We start from the raw sequence: 15,000 nt of genomic DNA on the forward strand, positions 1-15,000 counted from the left end.
AAGACGTAGCTGTCACAGACCAAGTTGACCAGGTGACGAGATTTCTTTTTGAATGTTGATGTTGAAATCCATTTTTCAGAAGCAAGATGTTGCACAATTTATAAAAAAAAATATCTTGTCGCACGAATGGCTCATGCAATATGTGTATTGCAAAGACATGCAACAAATGAATATTGGATTGTATACTTTAGTCTGATTTTGACCAATCAGAGACTACCTTAATTGCGCATCGCCATACAAGAGAATTGTATTGAGGAGCATTACTAACAAAATATAACATTTGGATAAGACTAGATCACAATGAGCATGCTTATTTTTCCGCATTAACGTGTATTTCTTTCTTTGGATTATAAAGATTTCTCTATTTCTCTATCTTTATCTCTATATCTATCTATCTATATCTATATATCTGTCTCTCTATGTCTCTCTCTCTCTATATACAGTATATATATCTATACATCTATATCTGTATGCATGTGTGTGTGTATGTATGTATGTGTATATATATATATATATATATATATATATATATATATATACTGTGTATATATAGAGTATGTATGTATATATGTATATGTATAGATCTTTTTTTTAGGTCCGTGTTAAATGTTTAATCTCCATCACTGTATAAAACACCCATGTCGCATGTTTTGTCAATACTGTGCAGCCATCACAGGTGCATAGTCCTCACAATGTCGTAGTTGTGAATAACTGACACTCTGAGGACAGTGTATTTACACACTGCGAATGTAAAATAAGTTTTCAGGGGTTTGGAGTTACACATACAGTCCTCATAATTCATACTCTGGTATGGACACTCTGAGGACTGTGTATTTTCTATTGATTGTTTCATTGTGAAAAATAGACGTCACCAATTTACACAAACCACTAGTGCTGACGGATTATTTATTTTTCAAATAGCAAATAAAATGTGTTTGCATTCACAATACTTTAACCTATTCATTGTTCTTTATGTACTGTAACTGTGTAAATGCACAGGTGGTCGTGTTACTAAGAATTGAATTTTATATGTATTTTTCTCTTCATGTGTACCAGGTTTCAACTGAAGCACAACCTGAAGACATAGCTGAAGACGTAGCTGTCACAGACCAAGTTGACCAGGTGACGAGATTTCTTTTTGAATGTTGATGTTGAAATCCATTTTTCAGAAGCAAGATGTTGCACAATTTATAAAAAAAAATATCTTGTCGCACGAATGGCTCATGCAATATGTGTATTGCAAAGACATGCAACAAATGAATATTGGATTGTATACTTTAGTCTGATTTTGACCAATCAGAGACTACCTTAATTGCGCATCGCCATACAAGAGAATTGTATTGAGGAGCATTACTAACAAAATATAACATTTGGATAAGACTAGATCACAATGAGCATGCTTATTTTTCCGCATTAACGTGCATTTCTTTCTTTGGATTATAAAGATCGCTCTATCTCTATGTTTATCTCTATATCTATATATCTGTCTCTCTATGTCTCTCTCTCTCTATATACAGTATATATATCTATACATCTATATCTGTATGCATGTGTGTGTGTATGTATGTATGTGTATATATATATATATATATATGTATATATATATATATATATATATATAGATAGAGATATAGATATAGATATATATATATAGATATATATATACTGTATATATAGAGTATGTATGTATGTATATATGTATATGTATGTATGTGTATATATACAGTATATGTATAGATCTTTTTTTTAGGTCCGTGTTAAATGTTTAATCTCCATCACTGTATAAAACACCCATGTCGCATGTTTTGTCAATACTGTGCAGCCATCACAGGTGCATAGTCCTCACAATGTCGTAGTTGTGAATAACTGACACTCTGAGGACAGTGTATTTACACACTGCGAATGTAAAATAAGTTTTCAGGGGTTTGGAGTTACACATACAGTCCTCATAATTCATACTCTGGTATGGACACTCTGAGGACTGTGTATTTTCTATTGATTGTTTCATTGTGAAAAATAGACGTCACCAATTTACACAAACCACTAGTGCTGACGGATTATTTATTTTTGAAATGGCAAATAAAATGTGTTTGCATTCACAATATTTTAACCTATTCATTGTTCTTTATGTACTGTAACTGTGTAAATGCACAGGTACAGTCGTGTTACTAAGAATTTAATTTTATATGTATTTTTCTCTTCATGTGTACCAGGTTTCAACTGAAACACAACCTGAAGACATAGCTAAAGACATAGCTGTCACAGACCAAGTTGACCAGGTGACAAGATTTCTTTTTGAATGTTGATGTTGAAATACATTTTTCAGAAGCAAGACGTTGCACAATTTATAAAAAAAAAAAGATCTTGTCGCACGAATGGCTCATGCAATAGGTGAATTGCAAAGACATGCAACAAATGAATATTGGATTGTATACTTTAGTCTGATTTTGACCAATCAGAGACTACCTTAATTGCACATCACCATACGAGAACCGTATCGAGGGGCATTACTAACAAAAAATAACTTAATTGGATAAGATTAGATCACAATGAGCATGCTTATTTTTCCGCATTAACGTGTATTTTTTTTTCATTGGATTATAAAAATATATAGATATAGATAGATCTTTTTTTTTAGGTCCATGTCGAAATAATCTCCATCACTGTATAAAACACCCATGTCGCATGTTTTGTCAATACTGTGCAGCCCTCGCAGGTGCATAGTCCTCACAATGTCGTAGTTGTGAATAACTGACACTCTGAGGACAGTGTATTTACACACTGCGAATGTAAAATAAGTTTTCAGGGCTTGGAGTTACACATACAGTCCTCATAATTCATACTCTGGTCAGGTATGGACACTCTGAGGACTGTGTATTTTCTATTAATTGTTTCATTGTGAAAAATAGACATCACCAATTTACACTAACCATTAGTGCTGACGGATTATTTATTTTTGAAATGGCAAATAAAATGTGTTTGCATTCACAATACTTTAACCTATTCATTGTTCTGTATGTACTGTAACTGTGTAAATGCACAGGTACAGACTTGTGTGTTACTAAGAATTGAATTTTATATGTATTTTTCTCTTCATGTGTACCAGGTTTCAACTGAAGCACAACCTGAAGACATAACTGAAGACGTAGCTGTCACAGACCAAGTTGACCAGGTGACGAGATTTCTTTTTGAATGTTGACGTTGAAATACATTTTTCAGAAGCAAGACGTTGGCACAATATATAAAAAAATATCTTGTCGCACGAATGGCTCATGCAATATGTGTATTGCAAAGACAAGCAACAAATGAATATTGGATTGTATACTTTAGTCTGACTTTGACCAATCAGAGACTACCTTAATTGTGCATCGCCATACGAGAAACGTATCGAGGGGCATTACTAACAAAAAATAACTTAATTGGATAAGATTAGATCACAATGAGCATGTTTATTTTTCCGGATTATCGTGTATTTTTTTTCATTGGATTATAAAAATATATAGCTATAGATAGATCCTTTTTTTTTAGGTCCATGTTCAATGTCGAAATAATCTCCATTACTGTATAAAACACCCATGTCGCATGTTTTGTCAATACTGTGCAGCCCTCACAGATACTTAGTCCTCACAATGTTATAGTTGTGAATAACTGACACTGAGGACAGTGTATTCATACACCGTGACTGTAAAATAAGTTTTGAGGGCTTGGAGTTATTATACAATTCATACTCTGGTCAGGTATGGATTCTCTGAGGACTGTGTATTTTCTTGTTTTTGTTTCATTGTGAAAAATAGACGTCACCAATTTACACAAACCTGTAGTGCAGAAGGATTTATTTATTTATTTTTGTAATGGCAAATAAAATGAGTTTGCATTTACAATACTTTAACCTATTAATTCTTCTGTATGTACTGTAACTGTGTAAATGCACAGGTACAGTCGTGTTACTAAGAATTGAATTTTATATGTATTTTTCTCTTCATGTGTACCAGGTTTCAACTGAAGCACAACCTGAAGACATAGCTGAAGACGTAGCTGTCACAGACCAAGTTGACCAGGTGACGAGATTTCTTTTTGAATATTGATGTTGAAATCAGTTTTCAGAAGCAAGACGTTAGGAGTGAAGAGTGTAGAGTAGATGCTAGGGCTGAACTATATAACTAACAAATATAATCACAACAATTTTTTATGCAATGTGTATTGCCAAGACGTTCAAAATATTGTATCCAACAATAAGCTTGTATGGGACTAAAATTCCTACAAGTCAACATTAAAAATATCTCAAATTGAAGATTTGTTGGCAGTTTGGTGATTTGGATTATACACTGTAGTGATCTTTTGTTCCCATTAATTTATTTATGGTGGATTTTAGAGATGAACTCGCTATCAATTTTATTTTATTTTTTTAAACACAAGTGTAAACATCAGGTAGTTAATTTACTTGTATCAAGCTTGGATAAATGTGCTTTATGTTTTGGACCTTTCGCTGCACTAGAATGGACTGGCATGATGGGTATTTTATCTTCTGTGTTATTTGTATCTGCAATGGATCTTTGTTTCACGCAACCAGAATTAATAGTGCAGGCATTTTCATTGAATGAATATAATTTAGTCAAGAGGATAAATTATGACCCATGTTTATACCTTTATCTTTAGTTGCAAGCAGCTAAATGTTGAGCAATTGTCTCAATCTTAACGACTGTCTGACTCGGTAAAATAGAAAAGTCTACTGTAACTGAAGGACTGTATCACACAATATCTGTTTTAGGGGCAATGCCATAGATTAAGCATATTAACTATCCCTCTTGTTAAATGCTTCATCTCATCTTTCGAATAAATGTGACTAGATTTATAATAATCTTTAGTATGTGCACAAACTTTAGGTTCTAAATGCTTTTCTAGTTTGCTCCAGCATCTGGCACATATCCCGTTTAAAAAAAATGCAAAACTGCTTGATGATGAAGACCTTTGGTAAATTAACTTTAGCACATTAGCCCATCAATGGCGGGAGCTACTTCTGCCGCGAGCGCTCGACACTTTTCTCAAGCTTCTACTTCGAGTGTAACATCACTAAGTAACAGCGAAGTAAAGCTAGTAAATATTTATGACCACCCGCCAAAATGAATTTTAACCCGCATCTGGCAGGTTAATTTTAGAGCCACTGTATATATGCATAAGTATGTGTGCATCTACTGTATATATGGATATCATTGCTGTCCTGTGAAAAACACGTTTCCATTTTTAGGTCGCGGGCTGCTCTCCGGTAGCTCCTATGGTGGAAGTGTTTTTCACAGAACAGCGACAATATGTGTATGTATGTATGTATGTAATAATTGTTTTCGTTTAAAAAATTAGGTTGCTGATGTATCCAGTTCAAGTGAGGATTCGTTAGCAGAGGAATATGTTCCAGATTCTCACAGTACTTCGGACACTTCCTACATTGAACCTGTTTCAGAAATTCAGAAATCCGAAGGTATTTCAGGAATGAGCTATGAGAAAACTGCTCATCCTTTAAGATGAGAGGTAGTCATGTTTTAAAGAATAAAATGTTCAATGTTCACTGACTCTTTTGCATCTGGTTTCATGTCGAGCTTATCCATTACAAAGCTGTGTTTGACCTAGATAACCTGTTCACATAAGAAGCAGTTTTATTAACATACCAGTTTCAGTCTGTCCTAAAATTGTAAGTTGTAACATGAGCACCATGTTAAAACTTACAATTTTAGGGCAGATCAGGTATGACTTTGCATTTCACAGTATTGTTATGTACAACAATGTGTCCTTATATCAGGTAAGTCATTACACATCAATGCCATTTTAGTTTGTGTAAAGTCAGAATGCCAGAACTTTCAAATCACTTCAGTGACATGGTTGCTGTGTGTTGTGTAAACTTTGTCCTTGTAATGTGAGTTGGTCCTCATAATTACCATTTTTGCAATGGGCGTGGCTTATTTAGGTCATTATCTATGTCCTCACAATTACGGATTTTTTCAGGTTTTTCTTTTTTTCGTGTGTTGAGTTTTTTCAAGTTTTGAAGTGAAATTTTCCTGGACAACCCCAAAAAAAAATTTTGGGTGCAAGTCCCATCTCTCTGGCATTAGCAGAAAGGGGTGTCCCTGTAATACACAATTAAACCGGTTTGGAAAAAATGTCCTCATAATACACAGAGGCAAGTATGTGTGTGTGTGTGTGTGTGTGTGTGTGTGTGTGTGTGTGTGTGTACCAGATGCACTGCATGATCAATTTCTTCTGTTGTAACACCGGCTTTCACCATTACAGCTGCAATATCCAGGACTTCTCTTGCCAGCTGCAATTGACAGTCCCAATGCATAATAAATGAAAGGGGAATTATGACAACAAAGGCTGTTAACAAAGAAACATTTCATGTTACCTTGCACACCACTCTCATGCCTTCGACGTCCTCAGGAGGGAGGATCTTGATCTGTGATGTTCCCTTCAGAAACTGCTCAGATTCAGACATCCCTAGTGGAAAGAGAAGTGGCATCATTCACACGTTTGATAAGGACTGATAAGCTGATTAAAATAATTTACAATAGTACCTTATCTGTCAATCATAGTTATAGTTATATAAATCAAATAAAAACTGTTCTACTTAGTAAAAAAAAGGGGCAACGGGGGACAAAAAAATAATATACTTGTGTCCCAGCCAGATCCCAGACTTGAATATGATCAAACTTCTACTTTATTTTCTAAAAGACGCAAGGCTGCAATTACTACCAAAGGTGCATCAACAAAGTATTGCGCAAAGGCTGTGGATATCTATGTACATGTAATTTGAGGGTGTTTTCTTTTTTTAATAAAACACACACACACACAAAAATCTCCGTTATGGGGTATTGTGTGTAGTGTTAATTTTAGCCACCATTTTTAGTTTGTTAGTCAACCTCATCCTGTTTTTATTTATTACATTTTTAGTCGACTATATATCTAGCATTTTAGTCCAAGAAAACAATTTAACTAGTCTAGTTTAAAAAAATAAAATAAACTGTCAACATTTTAGTCTAGTTTTAGTGAGGACAATCATTTAACCCCTGTATTTTAGCAGATTATTTTGAACATTTTGGATCTAAAACTATTCCATGCAAAATGTTCTCTTATCTTTTTGATGAAATACAACTTCACACATAATTACAGTATATCGACAAGTGGCTAATATAATCCGGTTTCCATCCAAATGCAAATTAATTTAAGATAATTTTGTGAAAATGCGCAAAACAGACATGCGATTTATGCCCGTTTTCAGCCTTTCTTCTTTTGCGAATAGTGAGAGGCGACTGTGCCACGAGATGACGGCATATAAATGCATCTTCTTCCACATGACACAAAATTGACTGATAACTGATCTAAAATTGCATTGTGTCACATGACTGTCACAGTGTCAGATTAGCAGACAAGATTTTACAAAATCACATAATTTTCATCTTGTTTTTGTTCATGAACTAAAATATTAGATTTTAGTCCAGTTTTGATTAAGTAAAGTACATTTTCATGTCTTTATTAATCAACGAAAATGAATAATTTAATCCCAGTTATTATTTATTAATGAGGGTTTAAATCTAGTCTAGTCTTGGTGAAAAGTGCGTGTTGACGAAATTATTTTTGTTTTGTTTTCGTTGACGAAATTTAAACTAGTTGTGTGTGTTTTCGTTGACGAAATTAACACTAGTTGCGTGCGTAAGACTTTGGATTTACATCCAGTACATGCTAATTGAAAGGAGTTTAATTTTCAGCACCAAAATAAACAGTACCAGTTTTATGAACGCAATGTTGCTGTTGTGACTTCCGGCTTGTCCCATCAGGCGTTATTATAGCATCATCTTGGAGGGTTAAATTCACATTTCGCACTAATGATATATTTTTGTCATTACTTTAATATTCCTCTCTTTTCTATTACTAGCTGGTCTTGCAAACACAAAATAAATATAATGCAAAAGCACCCTAAAAGCTTAAAGCAACACTGCACTTCAGAGACTACACTACAAGAAAGGACGGCACTAATGCTGGTGACTCGGGATGAACAAAGCAAGATCGTACAACTACTGAAGATTGTTAGAGTGCAGCCAGTCAACTTTTGTATGTATTGCAAATTTTTTTGACATTCCAATGTTTAATGATTGAACAAAAACATAACAGAAATGAGGGAACTAATGTGTCTTGTTTGGTCAAAGCATTAGAGTCATCAGGCATTTACTGATCCATAATTTATGAAATCAACAAGATGATTGCTGTATGAACATCAACCGTTGCCTGGCAACAGTGATTTTTGACTTCTGCACAGTCCAGCCCTCTTTTAACCCCAAGTGTCGATAGCGTGAGTATAGTACAATAATGGAAAATGACTTACGCTTTCAATAGAGCAGCTTAGAAAAAGATGAATATCATTAATAATTTTATAAGGACCACTTTAGAATATGGGTAAAAGTGGAAACATAAATTTAAGAATAGTGTATAAATGATTTTGCACCAGTTCAACATCCACGCTATTGTAAGAAACATTGTTGTGTGGTGTTCCCTGAAAAAGCATCACAGGAGAATGAAGAGACATCGTAACCATGGCTACCTGAGTAAGGATCTATGCAGGCAGATGACAGGAATGTAGAGTTGCCATGGTAACATTGAATGAATTGCCAAGAGAATTTTATGACACGTTACAACTATTGGAGGGGGCTTATTATTACAGAATAATAAAAATTGCAGTGAATGTTAGAATTGTTGCAAAGTGTTATTGTTATATATTTACTCAAACTAAATGACGGATTTGTAGATTACGTTAAATTAGCAGCTAACAAAGTGATCACAGGAAAATTATGGGGATTAGGGCTGGGCAATATATCGAAAAAATATTGATATCGCAATATTAGCCCATGCAATTTGCATTTCGCAGACATGCAATAAGTTTCATATGAAATTCTATGCTTTTATCTGAATTTGACCAGTCAGACACCAATTTAAATGTGCATCACCATCCAATAGTTGAACATTATCTTGGGTAATTATTACAACTAATATTGAGCTTGCTTATTTTGCCACAATAAAAAATTTTTAATTCTTTGAGATAACTTTTTTTTTTTTTTAGCTACATGTTAAATATCACAATAATATCGATATAACAACATTCAACAACTATATCTCAGATTGCATGTTTTTCCAATATCGTGTCGTAGAAGCTTTGTTACCTCGAGGATGGTCAGCATAGTCAGGTCTTTGGATTTCACTGGGTACAGGCCGCAAAGGTGTCTAAAGGGAAAGGGGGTCAAGCAGAACACATGTTGGGGCAAATAATCTTGAGTAGAATATTCTCTATTTTCTCATTTTTTATATGCACATTACAAAACACATTCTTTTTCCTCCACTTCAGTCTCTCATATTCCGTTGGGCTCCCCTATTTTTCCCCAGCACACTGAATGCACAACACAGCACTTTGTTCACACAGTGCCAGCTTGTCCGTGTTTGCTGCGTGAAACAACCAAACGAAGTGGCCTGGTGTCGTTTCCCACTGGTTTGGACGGCCACGGTTTGACAATATTTCACACCATTTCAACAGAAAAGTCTGGCATATAAATTTCTTTTTTTTTTTTTTACCACATCACGGTACATGATATGTCTCGTTTCCCAGAACTGGGGACACTACTGATAGCGACACCGCATGAATCAATGCTCTTTCCATATAAGAAGTCTGCCAAAATCAAATCACACAGGCACCAGCTTTCCTATTACAGGGTGTGCAGAATTATTAGTCAAGTTGTATTTTTTAAGATTAATTTTATTATTGAACAACAACTATGTTGTCAATGAACACAAACGACTCATAAATATCAAAGCTGAAAAGTGTGCATAATTATTAGGCAACTTAACAAAAAACAAATATATACCCATTTCACTTATTTATTTTCACCAGGGAAACCAATATAACAACTCAAAATTCACAATAAAACAATTCTGGCATTCAAAAACAGAAAAAAAAAAATCAATTATCAATATAGCCACCTTTCTTTGCGAGGACACTTAAAAGCCTGCCATCCATAGAATCTGTCAGTTTCTTGATCTGTTCACGATCAACATTGCGTGCAGCAACAACCACAGTTCCCCAGACGCTGTTCAGAGGTGTACTTTTTTCTCTCCCTGTGGATCTCACATTTGATGAGGGACCACATATTCTCTATGGGGTTCAGATCAGGTGAACAAAGAGGCCATGTAATTTATTTTTCTTCTTTTAGACCTTTTCGGGCCAGCCACGCAGCGGAGTACTTGCGTGTGATGGAGCATTGTCCTGCATGGAAATGTTTTTCTTGAACGATGCTGACTTCTTCCTTTAGCACTGCTTGAAGAAGGTGTATTCCGGAAACTGGCAGTAGGACTGGGAGTAGAGCTTGACTCCATCATCAACCCGAAAGGGTCCCATAAGCTCATCTTTGATGATGCCAGCCCATACCAGTACCCCACCTCCACCTTGCTGGAGTGGAGCTCTCTGCCATTTACTGATCTAGCCACAGGCCCATCCATCTGGCCCATCAAGACTCACTCTCGTTTCGTCAGTCCATAAAACCTTAAAAAAATCAGGCGTATGATATTTCTTGGCCCAGTCTTGACGTTTTATCATGTGTGTCTTGTTCAGTGGTGGTTGTTTTTCAGCCTTCCTTACCTTGGCCATGTCCCTGAGCTGAGTATTGCATACCTTGTGCTTTTTGGCACTCCAGTGATGTTGCAGCTCTGAAATATGGCAAAACTGGTGGCAAGTGGCATCTTGGCAGCTTCATGCTTGATTTTCCTTAGTTCATGGGCAGTTATTTTGCGCCTTGTTTTTTCAGCACACTTCTTGCGACCCTGTTGACTATTTTCAATGAAATGCTTGATTGTTCGATGATCACGCCTCAAAAGCTTGGCAATTTTAAGAGTGCTACATCCCTCTGCAAGACATCTCACTATTTTTGACTTTTTGGAGTCCGTCAAACCGTCAAAGGAAAGGAAGTTGCCTAAAGCCTGGTTCACACGGCAGGAGAATTGGCCCGATTTTAGCCCCGAATTTCCCCTCCCGACAATCGCAAAAACGCGCCCACACGCAAACGATAATCTTAACAGATAATCCTGCCGTGTGTGTTGACACCACACACGGCGCTCGGAAGGACCTCAGACTTGAAATCTGGGATATTCAACATGTTGGATTGTTTTGGCCTGACTTCGCTCCATGTGCGGTGTGCCCCAAGGAAAAACCACCGCTCAGCCGGTTGACAGCGACGTGCAGCCAATCAGAAAGCGAGCCGGCGAGGAAGTTGGTGGGGAATCCAAAATCAAAACAGTCATCACGCAGCAGAAAGTCCGTGCTTGCGCTATTACACTCCTTTTTAAAATTTAATTAAAAAAAATTATACACGCACACACTACACAAATAAACATGGTCTCCGGGTGGGACGCAAACCCGCGCTACCTGCACCGAGGGCAAGCGTTGCCTCGCCGTCCATTTACACTCCTTTAAACAACGCCTTTTCTTTTTATGCCGCGTTCTTGGCTGAAAACCAGGAAGTATCACGACTGGTTAGGGTTAGTTTAGGGAAGTCCCGTTTAATCTTGAGAGGTTTTGCGAGACTTCCCGTCACATTCATGAATGAACTCGGCTCGTGTGTGGTGTGTTGATAGTGGAATGTGGCTACACACCACACACGGTACGTTCAAAACTGTTACTCCCGTGATTTTTTCTCTTCACGTGTGGTGTCTCTCAGAGTTTGGAAGTCGGACGACAATTTTAAAATATTGCCATGTGAACCAGGCTTAAGTAAGGACCCAGTCATGTTATTGGGTTGGGAGGGGTTGCTGCTTAGAGAGCAGGAATGCTCAGAGCTAGGTGAATGGAGGAAAACACAACTTACTTTTTCTTTTTTTGGGCGGCGTTTTTAATGAAGAATCAGCATTTTAATATGGCTAAAAGCGCAATAAGTTGATTTTGCATGAAATGGGCACTTTAAAAATGATCTATCATTGTATTTTTTTAGAATATTTTATTTATCAAATGTACTAGAGGTATTGGGACTTCATCTCGGTTACTACTCAAGAGTTGAGAACACAATGTTATCGGCCTGACAAAAAGAGAGGTATAGAACATCCCAAATTGTTGTTAGTCGAGTGGTGTTCTGACCATCCGCCACCGATCGTGAATGGCTGGTTTCCTTAGAAAAGTATTTGATCGACATTTGTCGATCAATACTTTTCATCGTTAATCACAAAATAATATCACCCGCAGCTCATATTTGCAGCCTGCAGCAAACTAGAGATGAGCCTGCGTGCAGTTTAGCATCCCCTTCATCTTTACTGTACACGTTACAGACAAAACGTGTAACTGAATCATAATATATTTTCATGCATTTTCTTCACTGTCAATTTGAAATAATGTCCTGTTTTGGGATAATAGAAGGATGGAGATTTGGATTGAATTTTATTATCAATTCATTAAAAAAATAACTAATTGACAGATAAATTTATTATTAAAAGGATACTTGACTAATTGAGCGATTTTCAGCAGTAAAAAGTTAATATTTTGTCCAGAATGAATTTGATAACTTAATTTTTTTCTTGTATAATTAAACACTTTGAAACTAAAATTTTCCCCTTGCTGTCGAGCATAATTGGTCGTTACCTACTTCCTCAGCACAGGTCATGTCATTTTCAGTTGACAGAAAGTGGAAAAATTGTATGTACCACATTTTAAGGTATTAATTGTACATGAAAAATAATGAAGCTACTAGGGGCTCGTGATAATACAGCACACAAATCTCATATAGATTCAATATGCAGCCAAATCGATTTTTTTAGGATTAATTTTTGATGGAAAAAAAATTCTTAATTAGGGTTAGAGTTTACACTTTAAGCATGGAAGAATATTATATCAATGGAACATCAAGCCTTAAAATTTGATCTCAATGCTGTTCAAACATGAAACAGATTGCAACCTGTTTGTTAAATACGGTGGCTCACAGTTATAAGCCTGAAGTACATTTTCATACAAATCTTACAGTGTACATGTACAAGTTTACTGATTAGTAATTTCTAAATTTGGGTAAAAAATAAAATAAATAAAAATAAATCGCAATAATTGATTTATAGATTTGTATCGGGATTAATCAAATCAAATCGTGACCTATGAATCGTGATACAGATCGAATCGCAAGGTACAAGGCCAGTCACACCCCTAGAAGATACCAAATTAATTCTGGACAAAATATTAACTTTTTGCTGCTGAAAATGGTTAAATGAGTAAAGTATCCATTTAAAATATTTTTTAGTGTGCAGCTCTAAAATAGACAAATGTGCAGCTAATCCATAAAATTGAAATCGGTATCGGCCGATGTCACTCATGGATGATCAGTATAAGACTCTGTAGCATAAAGCGCTGATTGGAACAACTAATTATTACTTTTCTTTTATTTCATTCATAGAGGGATACCAACAAGTTTGTCCATGTGCTTCGTAGCAAAACAGTGCAAACAAAATTTTTAACTATGGAAGATGAGAAACTTGGAAACGTACAACCAATGACATTCATCCTACACAGCTGTACTCTTTCCACCATTCCTTTAATTCCCCATATACCAATAAAAATTATGTTCATCATATGAGACAACTCACCAGTGGGTAATAAGGGTGAAGTTTCCCCGTGTAGCGGTAGCCAGGCCATGGGTCTGTGTTAATGTCGTTCTCCACACAGTTCTTACATTCATTCTGGTTCTTGTCCTCCTCTGATGAAACAACACATGATTTGTAAGGAACCTGGCAGCAGTGTAATTTTAAGTGTCAAAGACCTTCTTGCAACATTTGTCTAAAACACAAGACTAATGTAACACACTCTTAAGCCATGCTAAGGATAGCTTGTGGTATGAGACACTGCAGTATGCTGATGCTGCATTTAAAAGTTGTTTGATACTTCTGGGGAAAATATGTCAGCACAATGCACTGTTTTATGTTCGCAGTTTTCCATTGGCCAATTTAGTTAATCATTAATAACATATTTTAGGATTGGGCAGCACAGAGAACAAGTGGTTAGGCACATCCGTCTCATAGTTCTGAGGTTGGTGGGTTTAACCCAGCGTGTTTAAACCATGCATGCATGGTGGACACTCGCAATCCTCGTCATATAAGCAGTACAGAAAATGGATGGATGGATACTTGAGTTTGTTACACATATAAACCGCACCAGACTGTAAGCCGCAGGTATTTTAATGTTAGCGGACCGGGTTCCCCATACTTTCTTTTCCATAATGAGGGTGCAAATTGTCTTGCTCTCGTTCTGTCTCTCCTACTGTATTTGGGCTCACATGGTTCGTTTTGCTCTGCCTGACGCTCTTGCGCTTCCTTTATAGTGCCCTTGTGATCATCTGATGGATAAGACGCACCTTTGTATTAGCCGCAAGGTCGAATGCAAGTGAAAAAAGTAGCGGCTTGTAATCCAGAAATTACTGTAGGTGAGGGTGGTGTAAATTTATAGTTTAATACAGGATACTAACAACAACAAAAAAGCATGGCAACGCGGTACTGTACACACACTCCAGCGTCCTCGCAAAATCAACGTTCTGAACTAAGGTTGGGCGGTATTACGGTATCCTATGGTGTCTAAACATAGCAACAATGTAACCTTTGATATAGTCATATAAATAAATAAATAAATAAATACAACTGCAGCACAAAATGACCTATTATGATGTTAAATATATATTTTTTGATTGCACATATATAGTTGTGTTTCCAACTTTTATTTTTTGTGTAAGTTGTGTTTTCAACTTAATAAATGTTTTTAAAAAATGTTTCCAGCGACTGCATGGGGAATGACAGAGAGAGAGAGAGAAAGAGAGAGACAGACAGAGAGAAATACTTCACATCTATGGACTCGTCTGAGGAACAACAATCCCCCGCTGACTGCTGCAAAGATGAATTTGACCCAGAGTTGAAAAAGTTCAAGTTCAACAATCCCACTGTAAGATGCTGTGCTTTAAT

General features: G+C 36.2%; 2 protein-coding genes across 2 annotated transcripts in view; one reads left to right on the top strand and one right to left on the bottom strand.

Moving 5' to 3' along the window:
• Positions 1–6,205, top strand: part of LOC147163225 (uncharacterized) — a 14,319-nt gene extending 8,114 nt beyond the window's left edge. Inside the window, exons 5-6 of the mRNA XM_086094140.1 lie at positions 3,993–4,058; positions 5,356–6,205. Coding sequence (XP_085950266.1) covers positions 3,993–4,058; positions 5,356–5,520 — 231 coding nt within the window. The 3' untranslated portion in view covers positions 5,521–6,205. The remainder of the gene's footprint in view (positions 1–3,992; positions 4,059–5,355) is intronic.
• metap1 (methionyl aminopeptidase 1) overlaps positions 1–15,000 on the bottom strand; it is a 41,667-nt gene that overhangs the window by 17,077 nt on the left and 9,590 nt on the right. Inside the window, exons 3-6 of the mRNA XM_086094137.1 lie at positions 13,639–13,748; positions 9,198–9,258; positions 6,392–6,483; positions 6,224–6,307 (exon numbers count right to left, since the gene is read on the bottom strand). Of these exons, the coding sequence (XP_085950263.1) occupies positions 6,224–6,307; positions 6,392–6,483; positions 9,198–9,258; positions 13,639–13,748 (347 nt within the window). The remainder of the gene's footprint in view (positions 1–6,223; positions 6,308–6,391; positions 6,484–9,197; positions 9,259–13,638; positions 13,749–15,000) is intronic.

Source organism: Leptonotus elevatus, chromosome 14 (assembly GCF_054856555.1).
Source record: "Leptonotus elevatus isolate MCC_2025b chromosome 14, RoL_Lele_1.0, whole genome shotgun sequence".
NCBI lineage: Eukaryota > Metazoa > Chordata > Actinopteri > Syngnathiformes > Syngnathidae > Leptonotus > Leptonotus elevatus.